The sequence below is a fragment of the Gavialis gangeticus genome, unplaced genomic scaffold (genome assembly GCF_001723915.1).
Source record: "Gavialis gangeticus isolate Ggan-Ray unplaced genomic scaffold, GavGan_comp1, whole genome shotgun sequence".
Taxonomy (NCBI): Eukaryota; Metazoa; Chordata; order Crocodylia; family Gavialidae; genus Gavialis; species Gavialis gangeticus.
Genome location: NW_017729001.1, coordinates 14807706 through 14832440, shown reverse-complemented (window position 1 = coordinate 14832440; position 24735 = coordinate 14807706). Strand labels below are relative to the sequence as shown.

The following is a 24735-nucleotide window of genomic DNA, read 5'->3' as shown; positions in this document are numbered from 1 at the left end:
TGGTGTAGATGAAGATGGTGCCACCTTTGTGTGCACATGTGTAGTTGTAGAAGGCAATGGGAGTGTGACTGTGTCATAAGTGGGTGAGGCGGCTGAATCTAATGTAGAGTGGTGCTGGGCAAATGTCAATACATATGCTTGGGGCGTTGAGCTTAGGGTGGGCTCTCAGTACTGCTCCAAGGACAGTGACATGTTTTCTGGAGTGCAGTGAGGACATGCTGGGCTGCACCACAGTCCTCCCTAGTGCAGCTGAGAGCTGGTGTGGATATGACTAAAAGCTTCAATCCTTTGGGGGCCACCCTCTCCCCTTAGGGGCAGGATTTTGTTGTCTAGTGTTAGCAATCTGTGGGTGCTCTGTGGGGCAGGGAAGATGTCAGGAGAGTTTCCCTGGCCAGCTGGGGACATGCATTTGAACTGGGCTTCCCTCTGCAGACAACTGTGCCTTGCAGGGGAGGGGTTCATTTGACTTGAATTGAATTCCTCTGTTTTGCTGAATAAAAGATTCAATTTAAAACATAGGAAAAGCCTACGGAGCAGCAGCGTATGTCCTGTCAGTCTCTCAGCAGAGCCTGGAAGTCAGCAGCATTCTCCAATATCCTGCTACCGGGAATGCCGATGTGGCCTGCTGAGCGCACGCTCCTCAGGCCAGCCTGTGCTCCAAAGAGCAGGTGCACATGCAAATGGGGGGTAGATGGTCATGTTTTAACTGCCTGAACTACCCATATTTTTGTCACGGAAAAAAATAACCGGTTGTTTCACCTGCACTTAAATATAGGCATGCGTATGGGTAACACCTTTCAGTAAAGGTGCATTGATAAATAGTTTATAAAAGGTTGATAAATGATTAATAACTAGTATAATGAATGGCTAATTCACTGTCAGAATCCAACAGATCCACAGGGGGTTTATAGCCATGGCTTATCAGTGTTAACAATGCATCAGAATAATGCGTCGGTAAGCACTGATAGCTGATGCATTGATAAAGGGTACTGAGACATGCTCCTGACATGTGTCGATTAGTTATTAATCCTTTATAAGGCATGTATAAAGCTTCGCCTTAGTATGCATTTAATCAATTTAAGTTCCAACAGTGAGAGACAGTTTATATCCAGTATTCAGCTTATACAGGTGGCTGACTTTTCTGAGGCCTTACAAAGGCATTACGTTCCTAATATACTTTCAAGGTATTTTGTCTCATGTATGGGTGCTACTGAAAAACCCACTACCGTATTTGAAGCTCGCAGTTCGGATGTGGAACTTGGCTGCTGGAAGGAATTGCTTGAAGGGAGCATGAGGAAGCCAGCCTGTGTACACCTGGCTAGAAAGCTGGCAGCTGTTCACTAAATAAAGAGCCAGCTTAATTTTACAAGCATGGAATCCATTCGCACTACTTATGCCTGCTGGCTAGTAAAACATGGTGTCAGTGGTTCATTTATTGAGACCTGCAGCAAGGGTTGGAGTGTGATTAACAAGCAAAGAAACAGAGCAAGTAAGCAGGCTGGAGGGACCCAGACCACGTGGAATAAAGGACTTCCAGATGAAAAGCCTTCCAAAAGCGTGGAAGTGCTGACAGCAAGAATGGAGAACAATGCAGAACAAATGATGAAAGATAAAGGCAAGATGCTGAAGGCAGTGTTATTTTTCCTTTTTCATTGGGGAAAGAAGGGTGAGAACTGAGTGTGAGGACCTATTGCCAAGAATAAAGATCTGAACACTGACACTACCCAGAGTGGTGTTTGAGTGCTGTGCTCCTAGAGAGAGTGCGACTCTGGACAGCGACTGTTTTCAGAACTCTGAACCCGCACGTAGCTGCGGAGCCGCGCTGGTAGGACACACGCGGAGCCGGCCTCCGGGGTGGGTGATGGGGGTGACCGCCCAGGGCCTTGTAGTCAGGGGGTGCGACATACAGACACGTGCACACACAGCAGCTCCCAGCCCCCAAGCCAGTGGTGGTGCTTCAGGCAGAGGCAGGCGGGCAGAGGCATGGGGCACAGTTTGGCAGGGGGGCAGTGCCCAGCCCACCCCGTGCCTCCAGCCGCTTTTCAGGAGGAGCTGGGGTGGGCAGTGTGGGCTTCTGCCTCCTCACCAGACTGCGCTCTGTGCCCCTGCCCATCTGCCTCTGCTTGCAGCAGTGCCACTGACTTGGGGGGGGAAGGGCAGGGGGGCACCAAAGTACAAGTTTGCTCAGGGCACCATTTTCCCTTGGGTTGGCTCTGGATACATGATTCCAGCTGACCAGACAGTTGAGAGAAAAAAGATCTGACCTTAGAGAAATGCCTCCAAATAGCAAGTCCAGCTGAGCTGGGCAGGGAAAGTATGCAAATAATGCTGATGACGTGTGGAATAAATACACGGGCTCCAAATAAGGGGACCCAAGAAGCAAGACAGAATTTCTGAGAACTCAGGCATCACGGTCTAATGTACATGTTGGGGAAAGCAGCATGAAAGGCAGAAAGAAACATGTCTGTCTATGGACAGCAGTGCAAGTTCATGAAGGAGAACCACTTTGGCCCCAGTGCTGTGGAAAAGCATAGCAGTGTAGGTAGGTGCTGAGGATTGTGATGGGAGGGCACCAATCCCACATAGGCATAGAAAGGGGTAAAGGGACCCTGGGGACTAGATTAACTTCATCTGGAAAGGGGGTATGGCCAAGTTGAAGCAACAATTCAAAAGCATGGGTGCAGTGCAGGCAGGCAGAGGAAGGGTGGAAGTTGTCTCCTGGGAGGAAGTGCTAGACAAGGAGAGGAGGAGAGTGGCACAGTGAGGAAGAGAAGAGGAAGCCGCCAGCCCAGCAGCGTGGGAGGGCTTGGTCCGAAACTCTGTGTGTTAGAGGTGGGGACTGAGAGGAAGTCCCAGAGGGGCTGAAGACTTTGTGTTTGTATCCGTTTTAATGTGGGAGAAGCACATTGTTTGGAACCGGGACGATGCCCGTACCCTGGGGGTGGCAGGACACTAAGGGGGGCGATAGCAGGGGCAGGCTCTGTATGCAGGAGACTGAGAAAGCACCATTCCCTGTGGGGAAACATTCCTCTTTCTCTAGGGCACCTCAGAAACCAATCCCATGGGGTGCCAGGTGGGCTCTGGGAAAGAAATAGGCCCAATGGTGGACTGGAAACCTGTACAGGACACTGTGCAAGGGGAGGCTTGCAGGGATTTGAGTCAAATGCCTGACAGGAGGAAAGCCCTTCTGCAATGAGGGAGAGGAGTGCTGCAGGGAGAGATGAAGGAGGCAGCCCAGGAGTTTTGAAAGCCTGAGGATGAGGGCAGGTGGGAGAGCATTGCTTCTCCATGGGACGCATGGGGAGTGGAGGGAGAACAAGAAACCCAGCTTTGAAAGCAGAAACTATGAGTGCAAGCAGAGCCTGTTCTTCAGAGGTGATTATGCTAGCGAGGAAAGAGGGACCTGCCTGTCAGGCTAAATATAGGTCCTATCCCTGGGAGGGAATCCTACTGAATTATGAATGAGGCTTGAAAAGCCCCTGCTCATCAATATTGAGGATGGTTGGCTGAGCACGAGGGCATCTCGTGTGAGTAAGGGGAGCGTGGCAGGAGCGGTGTGGGAAAGCTAATGAAAGTGTTGGCGTGAGCTGCATCCTTTTGTGGCCAGAGAGAGCTTTGCAGAGAGCCGCGGGACTGTCTGTGATGTGCAAGTCCTGGCAGAGGTGCAGCTTGGATCCTCGTTAGCTTGTGTAAATCGGGGAAGTGAGGAGCCCCTGGCAGTGTGCAGCTGAAGCAAACCAAGCTCTGTTTAAATGTGTGCACGAATGCAGCACTCCGCTGGTCCTTCTGAGGAGGGCCTCTCCGGGGAGGTGAATGGCACCTTTTGGGGCTTGTCCCCCTGTGCACAGTGGGAAGGAGATCCTAGGCACTCACCACCGCCTCCCTCTGTCTGTCTGCAGGCCCCGGCCACTGGAAAGATTTCAAAGCGACCTGTGGGGGAGATAACCAGTCACCCATTAACATCGACAGGCACAGGCTTCTGAGAGACAGCAACCTAGGAGACATCCTCTTTGAGGGCTATGACCAGGCCCCTCCGGGCAAGTGGAGGCTCACGAACGATGGACACACAGGTGGGCAAAGGTGCCAGGGCCCTTGCGTCTCTTCCTCTTCTGTTCCTATGTCTCTGTTTTTTAAGTGGACGTACACTGGGCTTGGTTAATCAGCTTGTCTCCTCTTTGGTTTCGCTCGGTGGTGATGCCGATGATGACTTACCGTTGGTACTGCTTCAGCAGTTAGGGGCACCCATCCTGGGCTCAGACCCCATGTGCTAGGGGTGTACTGAGTTAGAGCAAAAGGACGACCCCTATGCCAAGGAGCTGACAGACTTACATTTGGCTCTGTTACTGGCAATAGGTTATGGTCGAAGAAACGGTCTAGTGGTTTCCCTAGAAATATGTCGACTGTAGAGACATGAGCTGGGTGGGCCTGCCTCTTTCTTACAAGCTTGTCCATGATCGTATGCTCATTTCTGTGTGCCTCCGGTCACCTGCTTTGCCTACATGGGAGGCATCTGATGCCTTTTGGGAGGCTGGCAGGAAGATGGGGAGTATGGACCCCTCTGTGACCCCGTGCTTTGATATGTTTGCAGTGATGATGATCCTGGAAGGAGAATCCATAATGGAACATATCAATATCACCAGTGGGGGCTTGCCTGACAAGTACCGAGCCCTGCAGTTCCACTTCCACTGGGGAAGCCTCACGGGGAACGGCTCGGAGCACACCATCGATGGGCACCAGTACCCCATGGAGGTACATGCATGAAGTGACCCCCCTTTTACTTCCATAGCAGGGAATGGGGATGGTGCCTTGAATAATTATTTGTTAAGATTATGTACTGGTCCTCATAAGAACTCAGAAAAATGGGTGCGTATGTTGGAATCAGACTACAATAGTTTGAACTAGGGCTGTCAATTAATCGTGATTAATGCTTGTGATTAATGTGTTAATTTGATTCTGTATTAATTTTTTTAACATGGGTTAATTGCTGTTGGTGATGGGGGGAAGAGATGCTCACGCTGCTTTCCCCTTGCTGCTGAGTGCTTGCCTGAGCTGCTGGGGGAAAAATGTCCTCTCCCCCTGGCCCCGCTCGCGCACACATGCGCACACACACGCACACAGCCAAGCAGGGTCCTGGGAGCAGACTTAGCAGCTGGATGCATGTAAGTGTATGGGGAGGACAGGGGTTGGAGGGCCAGGTCTTGGGGACGGTCTAGGATTTGTGTACATCCAAAAATATTTATAAGAAATTGGGATTCTATTATTGTTAAACTGCACAATGAAAATTGCGATTAATCTTAACTTTTTTTTAAATCTCGCGATTATGATTTAATTTTATTAATCGTTCGACAGCCCTAGTTTGAACTCAAATATCTGCATATTTTTGCATGTGAGTTCATGAGAGCTAGTGAGAGAGCATTTTCTTTTCTCTTGGAAGAAAAATTTGATGAAAATGGAAGAAAGAAATTAGCTTCAACTTTTCAGTGGAATAATCAGAAACTAAATTTTTTTTTTTTGGAAATGCTGCCACCATGACTCCTGGGAAGGGTAGTTTGGATGCCCTGTGTTCCTGTTCTCCTTGAGAAACTGGGCTTTTTGCTTACACTGCAATTCCCATGATGCAACATGGTGTCCCCTCTTGGCAAAGAGATACCTGGTATCACAGTAGACGCCTGGCTGCAGTGCATTGTGGGATATGCAGGCCAGCTGGGGAGAGCAGAAATTGGTTGCACCTTCTGTATGTGTTTGTTTATGGAGGCAAATGTAGCACAAAGTGAAACGCAGCATGAACAAACCAACCTGGGGGGGACCATGCAAAGAGGAGACATTTTTCCAGGTGCTCACATACCTGGAAAAATGGGGAAAAAACGTCCCTTCCCCCTGGCCCCACGCGCGTACGCACACACAGCCAAGCAGGGTCCTGGGAGCAGACTTAGCAGCTGGATGCATGTAAGTGTATGGGGAGGACAGGGGTCCCCATGGCAGTCTGGCAGCAAGCAAAAAGAAAAGGAGGTTCACACTGATGAAAAGCAGTTCAATATAGTTGGTGTTACTGAAGCAGTGTCGTCAGTATGATGTGCATTTTTGTAATGTTGAAGTTTCAGGTTATAACTAGCTTAGGAAGAACAGAATGGCTAAAAGCTTTTGGGGGAAGAGCACTCTACATTAAACACAGTGAGACCTATATTCAAGTTACCAATAAATCAACCACGCATTCTTGAATGCATATGAATCTATGGGCTAACCAGCAAAGCCCTGGAGGGGGCTACAGGTAGGGGATCCATTACAGACTAGTGAATCAAAGCAGAGCATTTGCTGCGTAAGCACCAGTCTGTAATGTATGGAAAGAAAAATGATGGTGTTATGGGGGATGTTAATTTGGGAGACATCTGCTGGAGGTGTTGTGCATCATGCAGTAAAACACCATTAGAGCTAAAAATTATGGATGATAATTTTCTTGCACGAAATGTATTGCAGCCACTTGTAGGTAACACTGTTTCGGACCTCATTATGAGGACTAAATATGAATTTATCACTGAACTAGTTGGCTAGGGACTAATGATTATGACCTGATTACAATCAATATAGGCAAGCAGTTCCAATCATAATTTATGTGTCTGGTGCTTCAAATGGGCTAATTTCTCAAAATGAAGGAAAATTATGAGCTAAAACGAAGAGGCAACATTTGGACAAAAAACTATGAATGAAAACTTCAACGGTCTTTAAGAAGAGTTTATTAGCTGGCCAAAAACCGCAGGTCCACAAACAAGAAAAAAGACAAGTCTGGCAAATAAATAAATGTGTATATATAGTGTGTGTGTGTGTGTGTGTGTGTGTGTGTGTATGTGTATATGTATGTATAACAAATGTAATACAAGGGGAAATATAAATTGGAAATTTTGAACTGTAGAAAACTGATAAGGGAAGCTAAAGGTGCCAGGGGAAACCATGGTTGGTGGGACTAAGGATAATAAAAAGATTTTAAGAAACAAAACATCTTTAACAGTGACAGGATGATTACTAGAAGAAGAAGAAGATTCAATTGCTAATGATGATGCAGAAGAGTCTGTTTGGTTCTAGCCCTACTTAGCCAAGCTAATTAGCTTGCATCCAGTGCTGTGCTTGGAAGGCTATACTGCTTTTGTAGCCCATCCAGAGTTAGCTTGAATAACTCTGCATGGTGTTGACAAAGTCTTCATATGGCTACATAGTGCAGGCAATTCCAATCAGAGTTACTTGAGCTAGCTCTACATATGCTGCCTCCTAAACCAGAAGCAACATAGCCATATTAGCACAGGGCCAGCAACATACTACTGGGCTCTGGCTCTCAGCAAAGAAAGCAGAGGAGCTGTAAGGTAGTAGTTCTACTTTTGTTTCAGAGATAGCATGTCTCAAAAGGGTGCTGCAGGAAAAACTGTGGGCATCTAAGGCCCTAGCCCCTCCTGCACCTGTCCTTGGTGACTAGTAGGGTTCCACCTGGATCAGTATAAGGTCAGACACTGTTCAAATTTTTCATCAGTGGCTGAAAAATCCCTGCAAATGACCCAAGGATTTGTGGACTGGCATTAAGGGACTGTATCCTGGGAAGCAGTGACTGAAAAGGATTTGGGGGTCAGAGTATCCATGAAGCTTCCCATGGGCTCTTAGTGGGATGCTGTGGTATAAAGGGATGTGTAAAAAGGGGAGTGGATCAGGGGCTGATCTGCAATGCCAGTAAGACTGATACTGCCCATGTTTTCAAGGGATGGTGAAAAATTGGAGAGGATGAGGAAAAGAAGCACAAAAAAGTTTGAGGAGAACATGCCATACAGTGAAAGACTTGGATAGCTCCACCTGTTCATCTCGGGGGTGATGTGGCTATGAAGGATAAGTAGCGTCACGAGGAGAAAACATGACATAACTCTTAAATCTGGCAAAGAAAGGAATAGCTCTCAATGTCTTTTATTGACAGCTGGATGGCTTTCTGGGGGCTGAGCATAGCCAAACATAAGCTGTGGGGCTCTGCACAGGTAAGATTTAGAGGTAAGATGCTCTGCCTAACACTGGAGGTCAGACTAGCTAATTCAGTGGTCTTTCACTTGGTCCGAAGCTTCCTCATTCAGGGAATTGCAGCATATCCATTAGGATACACTGCTTCCTGCCAGAACCTGTATTCTGAATGGGCACCTGGCCATGCTGCTAGGAGTATGGTTCACGTGAGCATTCAGAATATATTTAAATCGTGCTCTTTTTAAGAACTATGACTTTTTAGCTCACCTCGTAGTTCTGAATAGGGAAAAGCCATCAGATGACAAATGTTCCATCCACGCAGCGATTTGTCTGACTTCTTCCTAAGGCTTTAGAATATGGGAATGTCTGAGTTTATGCTCATCACCTTTCAGTGAGTGACTTGACTATTTAGCTTCCTGAGACCTGCAGATCTGAGTCTGGCATAGTCCAGCTAGCTTTTTGTCTGTTGATGATGGTGCTGCAAAGGTGCATTGGTAAACAGAGTACTGCTTATGTGTAATGGGTTTGATGGCACTGCAGCCCATGTGTGCTGGTGACAAGCAGAATACCAGTTACTATGTAAAGGACATTGGAGTTGGCCTTCCAAACCAGTGGTCCCGTCTCTTAGTCGTTGCAGAGGTATTGACATCTCAGTCGAATAAAGGATTTCCCCCATATTCTTGGTTCCAAATTGCTGCACACCAGGTGTGCTGTCTATACTGAAAGCATCTGCATTTCCACAGCCTGCATGGCGCATGTGTGTGTATATATATATCTATGTATTTTGCCACATGCTTTGAGATCTTCCTAGATCAGAGGTTGTCGTATCCCCGGGGGTACTTGAGAAGGCCCTAGGGCAGCGGTGGTCAGTTATTTTGGGTGGGGGGCCGCTTACTGAGTTTTGACAAGCCATCGAGGGCCTCATGACAGGCAGCCCAGGGCAGATTAATATTAATTTTCTAAATTTTTTTAGGGGGCTGGAGGCCGGATAGAATGGCTTGGTGGGCCACATCTGGCCCGCGGGCCGCATTTTGCCCGCCCCTGTCCTATGGGGTACGTGCAGGTGGGTGGGGTGGAGCACTGCTACACACCATCCTGCGCTGCCTGCCTGGCCGATGCAGGAGGCAGGGGAAACTTGCACATGGTGGCTGCCACTGCTCTACATTTGGCCTCCCCCCCCCCCCCCCGCCACATCCAGCCGCCAGGAGTACACTGATCCAAAAAGGTTGAAAACCCCTGTCCTCCATAAAAGTCATTTCAAGTGCATTTAAAATATTTATTATGGTGCAGACAGCATGGTGCAAAAGAGGTTGACTGTGCATAGCAGCATTGTGGTAGCAGATGCTAATGCATAGTATCAGTATTTGTAACTGAGATTGCCCACCCACTGTTCTCTCCTGTTCTTCAAAGGATGCTCTTTTTGGGCGGCACTTTGGGTTCTCCCAAGCTGCAGATTTAGATGTCCTGGGCTTGGGCCCCAGGGAATACAATTTAGCCTGATTGGCCTTCTACAAACCACCAGGGATCCAGTGGATTACTTAGAAGGAGGGTATTTGTGTTCTGGATATGGTTATTCATCTCAGGTGGCCAGGCTGTGTCTATGACTGTGTGTGGCTATGTATTGGTGGAGTATGTAACCAGGGAGGGTGGATACCTACCATATATTTACTTGCATAATAGCCATGCTTGCTCATGTTGTGGTCACACCCAAATAACTTACCAAATTTCTAAAGAACAGATTCAAAAGACAGATCTTTAGAAACTGCAATTTATTGAAGAGTAGAATACACGCATGTGGGAAACCCATGCCGCAGGGCGCAATTAGCATCACTCTTCATTCAGTCTTGCTTGTGAGATTGAGCAAGATGGAGAGGTACAGATGGCTGTTGGAACAGAGAATTACAACCATCTTTGGGTGCCTATGCTTCCTCAGTCTTATTTCAGCATGACTGCATGCTAGCTTTTAGTGGCAACCTTTCAGGAAGAAAAAAGCGTAGCTATTAAGTGAGTAAATATGATGTCTAGTGTCTGAGAGGTTTGCCATAGTCTCTGCCTGTTTTCACAAGAAGTGTAATTTTAATGGAGTCTTAAAATACACTAACACGCTTTTACACCGCTCTGGCATTGTACAGAAACCTCACTGTGAGCATAACTGTAATATATACCCTGGTAATGCCCTGTTGCACTACCTGGGTGGGGCACAGGCCCCACGTGTAAGTAAGAATCAGGTCCATGAGCGTCAGGCATATGCAGAGAATCCCACTAACATTGAGGAGCTATGTGCCGTCCTCCAGAAATTGCCCTGGAAACACAGAGCTGCAGGTCTGCTCACCACTAGCACAACTCATGGCTAATTCTCGCAGCCAGTCTTGGCAGTGGTCCCCGAGGCAGGTTTCACCATTGTTATGTGTTTCTTCTTCTCTAGATGCACATTGTCCACATGAATGTCAAATACAAATCTATCACTGAAGCGAAGGGGCACCCGAATGGGCTGGCTGTTCTGAGCTTTTTGTTCAAGGTGAGTCACACGATGGTTCTGCCATGGGTTTGCTCTTTCACTGCATGCCAACTTCCCTTTGGGGGTTTGACCTGGAGCCTCAAATCTTTTGAGTAATCCCATGGATGTGCTGGAGGGTTATCTGTAAGCAAAGCCCTTCAAAAGCAGAAAATCCTCCCTTGAGATCCCACCTACTTTTGTACTTCAGGGCACCATGTTAGCAACATCATGGTCATCAGTCTGGACTGAGCTCCTTTACAACCGCTAGAGACAGACTGCTGAGCAGTGCAGGGCACTACTGGGGCAGCATAAGAAAATTTGTGTTGCCATTATCTAGACAGCATCTGTTCCGGGTCTCTGTGGTGCTGCCAGTCCATCATTCTAAACAGCAAGAGCTTTACTCTCAAAGGGAAAAGGGACCTACAGAAATAACATTGGTCTTTGTCTGGTGCCCATGTGGACATTTGCAGCCTAGCTGCTGTGGTGTCAGTTCAGGTGTGTTGGGAGTTCCCAGATCACAGACCATGTTCCTTCAAGACCCAAGAAACATCTATATGGTCTGTTAACTCTTTGCTTAATTTTAATCATGATTAATGGTCTAATCTCTGCTTAACATGTCAGCTCACCATGTGACAGCACAGAAGCAGAGCAAAATAGTGCCACAGTTTGTCTGCCAATAGTCACTTTGGTCCCTCTGCTTCCCTGAAAGGATTACATTACATGAAGCTGTAACTAAATTTTTTTTAGTTGCATAAACACACATTTCTTGAGAAGGACCCTGGAGTCCCTTTTATTCTTAACTCAACAGCCTGTACTCTCCCTGCTGTTCCTCCATCTTGATGCTACCATCATGCCACTGTGCCTGATCTAAATGTAGCCAAGTTTTCATTTCACTTAGGCTAGGAGCAGACGTTGGATTTATTCCTGGATGTGTTGTCCCAGAACTAATATATCCTAGGACTGGCATGTCCATCCATCACCCTTCTAATTAGGGTTTAGCAGGGGGCTAAATGCAGTGCTGCTTTTCTGCCATTGAGTTGATGATGCAATCCTGGGATAACAGTAAAGATGTACTTTGCAGTATCCCAGGTTAAACTGTTACTACATCTAATCTGGGAAACCTTTTTAGGATTTTATCCCTGGACAATGGGGTTGGATGTCTGTGTAATTGCACTTTGTCCCAGGATGAAATGGTTTATCCTGGGATAAATGCAATGTCTGCGTGCAGCTTTAGATGTCAACCTTTTCTGAGGGCTACTCTCTTATGCATTGCAGTGGCCAGGGCAATGGCTGTGTGGGGAGTTGGAGATTTCCATTTCTGGAGCACTCAGTCCCTTTCTGGCTGGCATTGCAGCTCCAAAGAGCCTCTTGCTCTTTGCTGTTTGAAGTGCTTGAAATGGAAAAAAAACTTAGAAATTCAGAAAGTAGAATGAGGTCATGGTGCTAGGGGACCCCTACTTATGATTTTCTTCTGGAAAGAATAGATGTGAACCACTTGCTTTTGTTTTCTTCAGGCTCTGGAGTGCCTGAGGACATTTTGGGAGCTTGCTTATCTGAGTGCTGACCTTATTGAGTTCAGGACCATTAACTGCATATGTTTTACTTTTCCACATACAGAGAGTAACAACCTGTGTACAGCCTGAATGCCTAATGCTTAAACCTACATTGCTATAATGCTTTCTATCTAAGGGTGTCAAAGTACTTGCAAATGCTAGTTCAACAAAACCCCTACCCTGTGATGAAGGGGGATTATTTTCCAGTTTTCCAGACTATTTTCCAGTCAGGTAAAATTTGAAGGCAAAAATATGGGTTGGGATTTGCCCAGGGTCCCCTAATTAATCAGTGGCAGAGCCAGAAATAGGGCTAGACTCATCATAAAACCATGAGACCCATCCTTCCCCCCAGGCTTGTTGGCTTAGCTGTGAGCCCAAGGCATTTGGCTGGGAAGCATGTTGATTTGAAAGAGAAGTGGTTAGTGTGGTCCAACCAGCCCTTCCTCTCTCAACACTGTTAACCCATGAGCCAGCCAGGCAACACAGTGCAGCATGCCAGCATGAGGACTGTCCCTAGACATTTCAAAGAAGTTTACTGAGAGAGGATGGTGACTTGGATACTCCCTTGCATGTGAGGGCAAGACTGCCCCTCCTAGCCCCCAAGGAATGTCTTGACACCCTAAGATTACTAAGGGGCTCCTAATCCCATTGTCGCCTTGCCTGCACTCCAACACAATGCACCGAAACTGGAATTTTCCCGCGTTAAGCTGTCACGCTAAAGCAAATCGACTCTCTGAGATTTAAAGGGAAAAAAAATTCTGCTATTCCCTGGGGGTAGCACAGGGCAGTTTTGATTGGCAGCTCAAGTAAATGGCATTCAACACAGGTTTAGAAATGAAATTGCCAACTGGCTTTGAATAGCACCTCTTTCCCTTGCAGAATAGCAGCTTGGCATTCACCTCTTTCAAGAGAACAGAAGCAAAACTCACAACAGACTTGTAAGGACAGTGTTAATGTGGCCTAACATAAGCACTGAGTGTCATCGCTCATTAAAGATCTCCAGGCTTTTTAAATAAGGGATGGGATGTTCATTCAATGCCCAGCCAAAGTCCCAACTCTGGAGGTACGTTCTGTCTCCTAAAAGTGCCTGTAGTGTCAGTGGGACATGTTATTCACTGCTGTGCAGTGCAGGTCTGTGTTGCTGAGTGGTGGGCACATGCACCCAATGGGAGGCTGCATTTCAGTGATGGGTGAACATATTTCACTGTATGAGTCATGATGCATTGGCCAGAAACTTTTTGGTAATTTGCCATTGAGAATTTAAAATATTATTCAAAATAATGATTTGCCATTGAGAATTTACGATAAGTTACAGTGAGACTTTCCACGGGAGTGTTCCAGCTTTGATGCAATGTCAGTTGGGAAAAGTCCGAGAGAGAGAAAAAACATAGCCAATAACCAGGTGCTCAAGGGGCTCACATATGTCTTCTACACCTAGGATGACTGCCTAGGTGGGACTTGTAGCTATTCTGTGATCTCTCTTGAAAAAGTCTTAATTTTTTTTCCCCAGTGAAAAATTCCCAAGACTGCGTGGACATCTCAGACCATTTTGCAGGGTGGGTAAACCATCCCCACAGGACTTGGGGACCCTTTGGGATTCTCTCTATAAAAGTTTTTGTCATTGCTTGAAGTGAAGAAGCAGAGCTTGTGCAGAGGCTTCCTGCCACCCAGCACTCTCTAAAAGAGCTGTAGATGCTTTGGGAGTCAGGGCTGTGCCCACTCCTGTTCTTGGACCACGGTGACAGAGTCCTGGAGACTCGTCCTGCCTGCTCACTCGCTTTCCCTCTTTAATGCTTGGCAGGCATCGGACACTGATAACTCCAATTACAACACAATTGTGGCTGGCCTGAAGAACATTTCTCGTGAAGGTGAGTACTCCTGCCAAGGCAAGTTGAACAGAGATTGGGAGAAGAGCCCAGATGCAGGAGAAGATGAGGAGCAGCAGGATTGTTGATTTCTGATTTTAAGGACTTTCAGTTGGGTTCTGCGTGCCAGTGGAAGTGGATAATTCCCATGGGATCAGCACAGCATGGGACACGGGCATGGTAGAAACATCAAGCTATCTGGCCTGCTCCCTGCCCAATGCAAAAACAATCTGCTGTGCACGGCTGTTGTCATGAGCTAGTGGCACTGGGCTCCCTCGTGCCAATGCATGGTACAGCCTCCAGAGGCACCTTGGGACTGTCTGTGTCTGATACGTGGCCATTGGACATTGTGTACGTGTCCTCAGGCTAGGGAGAGGGGATTAGTAAAGTGTGTTGGCTGAGAGGCACTGTCCTGCTGCACGTTTTGCTGGATCTGTTGGCCTGGGCAGAGCCAGTTGGAGCTGAGATGCCGCGGTTGCACTTCATACTCTACTGGCAGATGGGGTGGGAGAGGATTGAGGGGTGGGGGGTGTTGTAGGGCAGTGCCTTCCATAACATCAAAAATGTCAGCCCAGGACTTCAGGGAATCGGCTGTTTTCAGTTTAATGTTTGCTTACTGTGAAGTGTTCTTTAAAGCAGTGCTGAAGCAGTGAAATAAGGGGCAGCCGGGAACTGTGTGGTGGAGGTGGTGTAATGAGTGGGTTCCTCCTGTCAGCTGGGAGTCCCCCAGGGAGCCCACGTATATTTATGATGACTGTGCCTTTCTGTCTCTCAAGGGGATTTTGTGGACTTGTCATCTACGTTTTGCTTGGATAACCTTCTCCCCGATACAGCCCAGCTCTCCAAATACTACCGCTACAAGGGCTCCCTGACCACACCTGACTGCTCTGAAGTTGTCATTTGGACGGTGTTTGAGGAGCCCATCCTTATCAGCCAGTCTCAGGTAAGGGTTCAGATCAGCTCTGCTTCCTGAGACTGCACCCTCCTACCCTTGCCTTGGTGAGTCTTGAAGGTCTTCTGTATCCAGAAGCCTAGCTCACAGCAGCAAGTTCAGGGAGCAGATGATCCTGTGCAAATAGTCTCTTCTTTAGGCAGGACTGCCCAGTCCTATCCAGGAGCAGCCACTAGAAGGTGCCCTGGGCATGCCAAGTGAGCCCAGAAAATAGTGTCAGGTACACATGCTCCAATGGGCAACAGCCAGCATCCAAATCCCAGGGGCTGTGGAAGTCTGCTTTGGTGGGTCTCATCTTGCCACGCTCTGTTCTAGACCTGGACTGAGGGAAATAGGAGCCCTCAGCTCTGGGAATATTTTGAGTATAAAAATACCAAGCTTTCCCTGCTTTGATTAGTAAATGAGCATCATTTGTAGTTCAGTGAGCATTGGGCACTCATCAGGTGCATGTTGTGCCTCCCTCAGTACCTGACCTAGAGGAGATGAGTCTCTCAGCTACAGCCTTTGGTAGATGCTGTTTGCTTGAGCCTCTACAGCTTGAGGTTTCTTGGTAGACCCTCGGTGTTGGCCAAAATGGCAGTTGCCACCCCATTCCCTATGGGTGTGTTTTCAAAGAACGCAAACTGGAGCTGAGTTCTCCTTCTGCTTCTACGGACCTCCACTGGAGCTCGCCCCCCGCTAGAGCTCTGTCTGCTACATGCCGGGCCAGGCTTAGCAGAACCTAGCTGCCCAAACCGAGTGCAAAGTGGAGTGGGTCCTGGAGATGCCATTATTCATGCAGCTGTGTTAGTCAGAACAGGAGTGGAAACAATCTCCTGTGACTCAGGCAACTAATTTTCTTTTTGTTTTATTTCTTTAGACTTTAATAATAGTGTAACAGATAACACCTGAAGAAAAAGCCCTAGGCATACTGACAATTAATTACTTTTGCAGCAATTAAATAATTAAACCGTGACCACCTGGCAGCTCTAAGGGATCATATATGGAATATACACACGCACGTGCTCATGTACATGCGCTCTTACCCAGAGCCTGCTGGCAGCATTCAGCAATCAGAAGCAGCGGCAAATTAACTCAGTAAATCAAAACAGCAGAGAAACTCCTCTGTGTTGGCACATTCCCTCCAGGAGTTTTTCTTCAGCCTTTTCACATCTAGTAACTTGGGGATCAGCTAGTGGGCAGTTCCTGAAAAGAGGCAGCACTTGCCAATGGTGTTGTTCAGAAACAAGAGCTCGTCCAGTCCTGCCCTGCATGCACTGTTGTGCTGCACAAAGGCATCATCTCCCATGGTTTCCATGTACACAGCTGGTCCCTGACTGCAGGAGGACAGTGCACAGGTGGGTGGAGTCCTCTTCCCCCCGCTCAGAGCTGCCGAGTAAAGTCTGCTTCGTTGAGGGAATCCCAGCCCACAGGCCTCATTTCAGCAGAGGGGTTCAGCCAGTCCTTAATGTTAAGCCCATCTCTGTTTTGGGCTTAACATTAAGCCCAATGTCTAATGAAGAGCATGAGCTTAAGATCTTGGCTAAGTCAGGGTTCTGAAATGTGTTTTTGACTGAGCATATATCAATGACTTGAGATCTCTTCCTCTCTCTTTCTTGGCTGCAGCTAAATGCATTTGTGACCACAGTTCACTTCCCGGCCGCTGGCTCAACTCTCCTGAAAATGACCAACAACTTCCGATCCCCACAGCCGCTCAAGAATCGCAAAGTCTACGCATCCAGAGACGCCACAGTCAGCCACAGTCCCAAGTGCAGTCCCAGCATCCATTTTCTCCTCCCTCCACTCTTGGCTCTTCTGATTGACCGGTTCTCAGGCCCCTCCTAAACTCGATCTCTTCCTGCTCCCAACCCGTTGCCCTTTGCCACCAGTGATTCATGATAATTTTATTATGTCTTCATACCAGTGCTGCTACACAGTCATCATTTTTTAGCCACAGGCCTGAAAGCAATGATGTAATTAGGGATGAATTAGCAAGGTGTAGGACGAGAAATGCTCATTGCTAGTTAACATCTAAAACATTAAGCCCACAGTCATACAAGACTTCCCTCCCTGCTTCATTTGAAACCCATAGACTCCTCATGTGCTTAAAGTTAAGCATGTGCTTTGCAGAATTGGAGCCTAAAAACAAATCACAGGATAGTTAGAAATGGGACCTCCTTGGTTTTACCAGCTGCAGTGTATTTGGGATGACTGACAGTATGACACAGAGCACTTTCTATCTGAATGCAAGTTAGCCATGTCTAAATTATGTATGAATGAAACTCTAATAAATCCAGGGTTCTTACATTTTGGATGTGAATCCTCTGCCTTTTTGTTTCTATTTTTTTTTTTTTTAATACTGTGCTTGCATCCATGGCATTTTGCAAAGGGGATAAAAATGGTTGTTTGCCCTTTTGGTCTCAATGGTTAGGAGACATCCAGGAGTTTGCAGGGTTGCATCCATTAGGATAAGGAGTCAGTTACATGAATTAGGTATACACGTAGTGTCATCTTGTTATTTCCAAATAATGTGCCCAAAGCCCAGTTTCTGTGAAGACTGGAGAAAGCTGCTTGCAGTGAGCTCTGTGCGCAAGCATCTCTGATTGTCTGCTTTCTCACAGAATCATGCTCGCAACTGCTTCTTCCCAGCTGTCGCACACAGGCAGCACACCCAATAAACTTGTGTGTGTAACCAGGGAAAATCTTTGCCGCTCCTTTGCTCTGGTCGTCTGTATTTTTTCTAGGTTGGTTGGTGGGCTTGTTTCCCGCTCATTAATTTCCCTCTTTCTAGTCTAGACTCTATTGATTTATCTAGTCTGGATGTGGGCCACTTAGGGAACTAGAGAAATTATCCACCTCAGCTGCATGAAACTGTCCCAATTTCAAAACATGGAGTAGAGGGTTATCTGCTCCTGGTTATTCCTTTTTGAAAGGCATCTTATAATGAGAACGTAACATTGGTGAAACTGAAAAGTTTCTCACAGGACAGGATTGAAGAAAAGGGGGGGGGGGGTCTGCAGCTTCTTTACATTGTTCCACTATGGGGTTCGTACTGGGTGGGTAACTACCCCGTGCTGGCTGGGCTAAATGCTCAGTTTGGGTGATAAAAGAACAGGCTCTCTGTTTTAGAGTTCCTGTTTACACCAACTCCATTGATTTTCTTAAAGTCACTCCTGGTTTATAAAAACATGAGGGGCAAGAGAACCAAACCTTTTAGTGTCCCATAAAGGCACTGCTGGTAGGATAAGCATGTTGTCCATTCAGCCTTCTCCTTGTCTTTACCTTCTTCTGAGGACTTGAGGGAATAACATTGCTACCGAGTGAATGATTTGTTGGGTCAGAAGAGCTCTAATAAATTGATGGCTCTTTAAAGAGAACTAATTTTAGGCTGAAAGTGACTGAAATGCAATAAAACAGTGACTGCAAAAATAGATCTTGCTGCTAGATCTATTCTTTCCTCCCCTGCCATCCTTTATCTCTGAGAGCAAGGAAGGGGCAAAGCCAAGGTGAAGGCAAATGGGATTGTTCATAATTGATGTGCTGAAGTTTCGGGCTCTCTTCCAGCACCTTCCTGAGAAGGGGAGCAATGAAAAGGAAAAGAGGAATGAACGGCTATTCTGTTGATTTCTTCTGCTCAGTGATCATGTTGTAGTGTTGCAAGCTGCCTAACAGCTGCTGAGCTTCACCCCAGAGGTGGCTGTATGTACCTCCGACACTGTTCATAGATCAATTTGTTGGCTTTCCAGAAGTGTCTTGAGGATCTGTTAGGATGGAAGGGGCCAAGACAGATTTCCAAGGGAACCTAAGGGTTCCCAATAATTTTCATTGGGTTTCTAGATCCCTGAACCTCTTCTCAAAGGCACAGCCACTAAACATCAGACGACCAATTTTCCTGGGGCTCTTGACATTCTCAAGATCCCTGTCTTTCATGTCCCCCCTATAATGTAAAAGTAAGATGTGTTTGAGCAGGAGCACACTGCTGAGTTAAAAACCCCTTCGTTCCTTGAACGTCGCATGGGGAGAGGGATGTGGGGGCAGGACCCACACTGCCGAGGTGCTGAGCTCTTTTGCAAAGAGCAAACCTGATCCTGGGAAACAGAGTGTTTCCTTTTCATTTGAGTAATTACAGGTTTAAATTTAGAACTGCAGAAAAATTAATGGAGACTAAAGTTAGCTCTGAAAACGGCCAGGCAATTGCAGTGCATGGAACCCAACCCCTTCCACCTACACAGTCCTTGCAAATGAGCCCTTTGCTTCAGAGCTGGGGTTCTCTCTGCCTCCTTGCCTCTCAACTGCAGGCACGTCCGCTGGCTTGCCCTGTTTATGTGGGGGCAGGCACCAGCAACAAAATGGCATGTTTTCAGAGAAATGCTTCATTGCTTTAATGTGTGAATCATCGAGTTCCCCAAAGCTCTCAGCCTGCAGTTTGTTGGCCCAGCTCGTTTCGGTTTCTTCTTCGCCTTCCGTGGTTGGGATCCAGACCTTACTTAAATCATGGTGGAAGGAGCATGTAGGCCTCATCCTAACCCACCAGACCTTTAGCTGCACAATAACCAGGCACCAGGTTTATTAATGAATGGATGAGTGAAGGACACTTTGAGATCCTCCTGTGCATGATGCTGGAAGTACCAGCAACCACAGTCAAGGCTAAGAGCTGCACGCTCAGTTGACTGATGCTTTGTCCATAGTTGGACCTGTAAATAAGTGGCCTTTTTTTGCACCGATGCTGAGCATCCACAGAACAGTAGGGACTTCTGAACATTGGTGCACTTAGTTGCCTATGTACAAGTGTAGGCAGGAGTCTTACTTCAGCTGCTGTTCAACATTTGGGCCATTGTTTACGCATTGGCTGAAGAAGCAGATTTTGAGGTAGCGAGAGGACACTGCCCCTTCACAAGTCCCCTCCTGAAAACCCAGCTTAGAGTCTGCGCTCTTCAGAGTAGATGCAGGAGGGGATTGCTCTCGCACTGTGATGTCCTGCTTACTCAGAGAACCTGAGGCCTCGAGAGAGAAGTCCTGTCCGCCCCTTTCAACCCCCCACTCTCTTACACACCCCAGCTAATCCTTCAAACGACTCTGGGATGCTTTGCAGGGGTTCTGATAAAAGGGAAGGATTACATCTCTTGGGAGGTTTCCTTCATCCACAAAGGGGACGCTTGGATTTAAGTAGCTTGGGCAGGGGTCTGTGCCTTTTTATTGGAAGCCCTTTCATCATGTCTTACGCAGTCTCCTGTGGGTCTTTCTTTCCAACCCAGCAGGCCAGAGGGGCAGATGTCTGTTTTGGATACCAAGTGACTTCAGAAGCAAAGCTGCCTAGTTTGCAATAACACCAGTCAGGAAGAACTGGTGCGTGGTCGATAGATAGCAGGCATTGCGGGCCCCTGGGTCCATTGTACCTATTGGGAAGAACTTCTGTTGACTCCAGTGCAGGAGGATAGTTGTGGCCCAAACTTTTCCATCATAATTAATTATTATTAATGCAGTGCTGAGAGGATCCCATCAGGGACAATGGCCCTCTGTGTTGGAAATGGCTTGGAGTACAAAGGCAGCCCCTGAAGACTCCCCTTAATACAGAGATCCCCCGGTGGTCCCAAACTTGCACACTTACTCCATGCAGGTCGGAGGCTTCCTGGAATATGTTATCTTCAGTGAAGTCGACAGATCTCGCCAGAGGACCTAGTTCACTGGGTGGTTTTTTTTTTTTTTAAAAGCCGCACTCTACCCAGTCAGAAAAACCATCTTGGTTTCCAGACTGTAAAGTCCAGGATCCCATTTTCCATTCCTATGAAGGGAAACTAAAGAATAATAAGCCCTGATGAAGAGCTTTCTCTCCTCAGGGAACCTTTCCCATGTAGCCTCTGTGGAGGGTCATCACCCTGCTGGATTTCATGAGAAATGTAAGCAAAGCCCCGTCCAGCTTTGATGCACGTGTCCAGTCGCATCACCCGCTGGATCTTCCTGGTGCTCCTGTTGGAACTGATATGGGCTCTTATAGCATGTGCATCATCAGAGGTGCAGTTTTGGGCAGGGGTGGTACATTGGGCGGCAACAGCTGCTGGCCTGGTGGTGATAGCAGCTGCTATTTTTGTGCTCCCTCCAACTTGGTTCACTGCTCGCCCCCCTTAGCTATATTGCTGCTCACCACTGTGGTGTCTGAGCACCTACGAGCAGCCATTTGCCAGTGTGAGCAGATCTCACCGGGGAGAGCGGCTTTCCTGTGACAGTTCGGGCAAGTGAAGTTCTTTGCCACCAAGACAGGTTCAGCAAGGGCAGGAGCAGCGCTGAGCTTTGCAGCTCTGCATTTGACCTCCAGACAGCAGTGACCCCGTGTGAGGATGGGAGCAGAATCCATTTTCCACGGATGGTGCCAGCTGCCCCACGCTGCTGGGATTTCAGCAGGGGGTCATACATGCTGGAGGACCTGGCCTGAGGCCAGCAACTTGATTCACGCAGCCAGTCAACATGCACCAGAGGATGCTAACTCACAGCAGCTACTTGCTGCGATTGCATTTGATTCAGTGACTGAGAGGAGAAAGGCCCTAATACCCTGCTCCATCCAGTCCCCCTCCATGACTGTGTCACTGGGATAGGTGTGAGTGCTGAGGTGGCAGATTCATGCGACTCTACACCTGCTTACACCACCTAATTCTCAATGACTTCTCTGGGCTTTAGACTGGTCTCATTTGTGGCTACGCCGTTCTTTCCACTTCTACAGAATCAGAAATTCTCCGCAGGCCCCGCTGTACTTGCACCTGCTTCGGCCTGCAAGGCTGTTACCAGTTTATAAGCATTTAAAGGTCCTCTTGGGGTTACTCTTTCTCTCTGACAGTCTGGAAAACTACTAAGCCATAAGACTGCAGGATTATTCCACCTGCAACAACAGGTATGCACATTATGTCCTAATGACAGTGCAGACAGGAGCTGGAGCACAGTCTGAGGGCAGCAAAGATTCAGAAAATGTTTTCTGTTCAGAGCGACTTGGGAGGGGAAGACAGGAATCAGCCTCAAGTATGGTGAGAGCTACTGCACAGGATTAATGCTTCACTTACTTTCCAGCAACAACCCTGCCTGTAGATTGGGTCAATTGTGGCCTACATCTTTTCACAGCTTTTTGCATGCAGTGGAGGAGAAATATATCTAGATTTCCCTGTTAAATGATCTGGAATGTATTGGTAAATCTGATACCTTTTATTAGACCAACTCAAATAGTTGGAAAAATTCTTCTTTTATTAGACCAACTATTTGAGTTGGTTTAATAAAAGATATCCGATTTACCCAAAGGACCTTGTCTGCTGATGTCCTTAGACCAACACGGCTACAACCTATACCCCTCGAATGTATTGGTAATTATAAAACTGCTTTGGTGGAGCGTGCTTTTCTGCTTTTCTGTGAGGGAAGGCAACAGCTGTAGTGTCTATTCAGCCAATGCACGGTGCCCAGGAGCAATGCTGTGTGGTAAGCTTTCACCAGGCCCACGTGCTCCCGCTCTGCCCTTACCAGCTCTCCAGAGTGAGGCAGTGTCGGCATCCTAGAACTGCCCTTCGGCTGCCTGTCTTGGAGGCACTGGCTGCTGCATTCTCAGGCTGCTGTATTACCTTGTTTCCAGGAGCTGGCAGGTGCAGACCAAGAGAGAGTGGCTGGCGTATGTATCACAGTAGAAGTTTTGGGTCTGGCACAGTGGTGGTGCCCTGCACATGCCAGGGGCAGACAGATTGGATTGGAAGATCTGTCAGATTGCCATGGTATGTCAAAGAGCAGCCATGGTATGAAGTCAGGAAAAATGCTCATCGTCTACAGAGATGCTGGAGGTTATTCCTAAAGATGCCACCTATCTGCACAGGAAAGCAAACAAGGCCCTGGTGTGAGAGAGAGCTGTAGTAATGTCAGAGAGTGCTGGGATTCCCTCACAAGGACAAGTACATGTGGATTGCAGCTCTAAGGTGTCTGCAGCATACAGTTTGCCTGTGTTAGGAACAGCTGTATTTTGCCTAAGAGCTCCCTTCTACAGGCATCCCCACAGGGACTTGCACAAGACACTGAATGAGAGACTGCAGAAGATCGATAATGCTGGGGAACACGGGGGACCTGTGAGCCCCTCCTGTGCCTCTGATAAAACAATTACAGCTCATTAATAATTGGGAAAGAGAAAACTGGTAATCATGGAGCAGAACATGGGGATCATAGACTTCTGCGGGGAGTCAGGAGGCTTTGCTTTGTGACTCCCAGGGCTGATGACTTTATTCCACAAATACAGCTCTTTTACTTAATCAAAAGAGTTGTATTTTTGTAGGTATTGGTTCAAGCTTTCACTTTGTGAGCACCTGAAATAAATTCTACTTTTTCCTCCGCTTCTGTATTTTTAACGCTGAAACAACTATGTTCTCGAGGAGGCTGATTCTAATCATTTCTGATGCCAAATCCTATGGGGTGCGCTACGCAGGAGTGAGATCAGTAGGCTAAGGCAAAGGTAAGAGTGGCCCTGCTCACCTGCGACTCATTAGCCACTGCTCAGCCGGCCTACTGACGGACAGCTGGGCCCTATAAAAGGCCAAAGGAAAGTAGCGGCCAGTTCCTAACAGCAGGACAAATTCTAAGTGGAGTTCTGTGTCTGGAAGCAAAGGGACCAGAGGAAGAGGGCAGGCCCTTTCTGGGGCTCCTGAGAGAGCTGAGAACAACGGGCAACGATGGGGTAAGAGTCTCTGACCAAAATGCAACCGGCCCAGGTAAGTGAAGAGCTTAGTTTATTGGTAGGGCTGGATGCAAAGGCTGCATGGGCTGTGGGTTGGGTGAAATGCTTTTCTGTTTGTTTTGGGAATCTGATGCAAAGGCCCAGTGGGGTTGGCTGTGTTCTGTGCCTTACAACGCTTGGGGGAATGGTGCTTGGAAGAGAGTTGTCTGTTAGGGAAGAAAGGAGTGCTTAGGAAGTACTAGTTTTGTTACTGAGATTAACTGCTTGCATGCCTCTACTTGATGTTAGGTGTGTGTATTTAAGGACCCTGCCATGTCCCTGTATCTGCGAGTGTAGTTTATAGTTTCTTGTGAGAACTTCAGCTTTTACCGCTTTATACCTGCCAGGTATAAGCACATGTAAAGTATTGGCTGGTGGGGCAAAGACTAGTTAATACTCCAGGGTGAACTGTGGTCTTGATGCTGTTGCTCTAATAGTGATTCATAAACTCGGCCCAGCAGCCTAAAAGTCTGCACTCAGTGCTACAGGTTGCCTGTTGCTGGAGCTGAGTAATTTTTTGGACTGAATTACTAAGGGTCTCGGTACATAGATTTTTTTCATGGGCACTTTGCTGTAACTATCTCAAATTCAAGACAGGTTTGCTTGCGTGGTTTGGATGCATAGGCCTCCTATTGTTATGTCTTTTCTTGGTTGGCTAAGTGTAATGATTAGGTTCAGGATCCCAGTGCAAATGTTTCACTGCTGAGCTTGAAATCTGCTTGCTGTTAATATCTTCAAGTGCTTGCACAACTTGCTGTATTCTGCAACTATGTTTGCTGTTGAATGTGTGTAACTAAAATATCAGTGCAAAGGGGGGAAAAAATCAGACAAGTGTGAACAGCTGTTGTGAAGTCAACCTCTTTATTGGAATGAGTAACAAAAAACAGGGTTTTTTGGGGTCAGCTCTACCAGTTCCACATTCAATTTCCAGTCCTTGGTTTTGCTCTTTAAGTGGTAAGGGTTGAGGAGGGTGGCAATGACCCAAAGGGCTTGCTCCAGATCCTACTGGAGTTTATCCTGGGTATTGTGCCTCCAGCTATTGTGTGTATGTTCCCTCTCTCTAATGAAATGGAGAAGGGAGGCCTACAGCAAAGCAGTGGGGTCAAGTTGTTTAAAAAAAATGATATATAGATATAGCATCTGAGGCTAGGCAGTCAAAAAAAAAAAAAAAAAAA

General features: G+C 47.3%; 1 protein-coding gene across 1 annotated transcript in view; it reads left to right on the top strand.

The window, feature by feature from the left end:
• Window positions 1-17152, top strand: part of LOC109290420 (carbonic anhydrase 15-like) — a 34265-nt gene extending 17113 nt beyond the window's left edge. Inside the window, exons 3-8 of the mRNA XM_019506917.1 lie at window positions 3900-4070; window positions 4589-4749; window positions 10412-10504; window positions 13838-13904; window positions 14678-14844; window positions 16459-17152. Of these exons, the coding sequence (XP_019362462.1) occupies window positions 3900-4070; window positions 4589-4749; window positions 10412-10504; window positions 13838-13904; window positions 14678-14844; window positions 16459-16677 (878 nt within the window). The 3' untranslated portion in view covers window positions 16678-17152. The remainder of the gene's footprint in view (window positions 1-3899; window positions 4071-4588; window positions 4750-10411; window positions 10505-13837; window positions 13905-14677; window positions 14845-16458) is intronic.
• Window positions 17153-24735: the final 7583 nt, after the last annotated feature.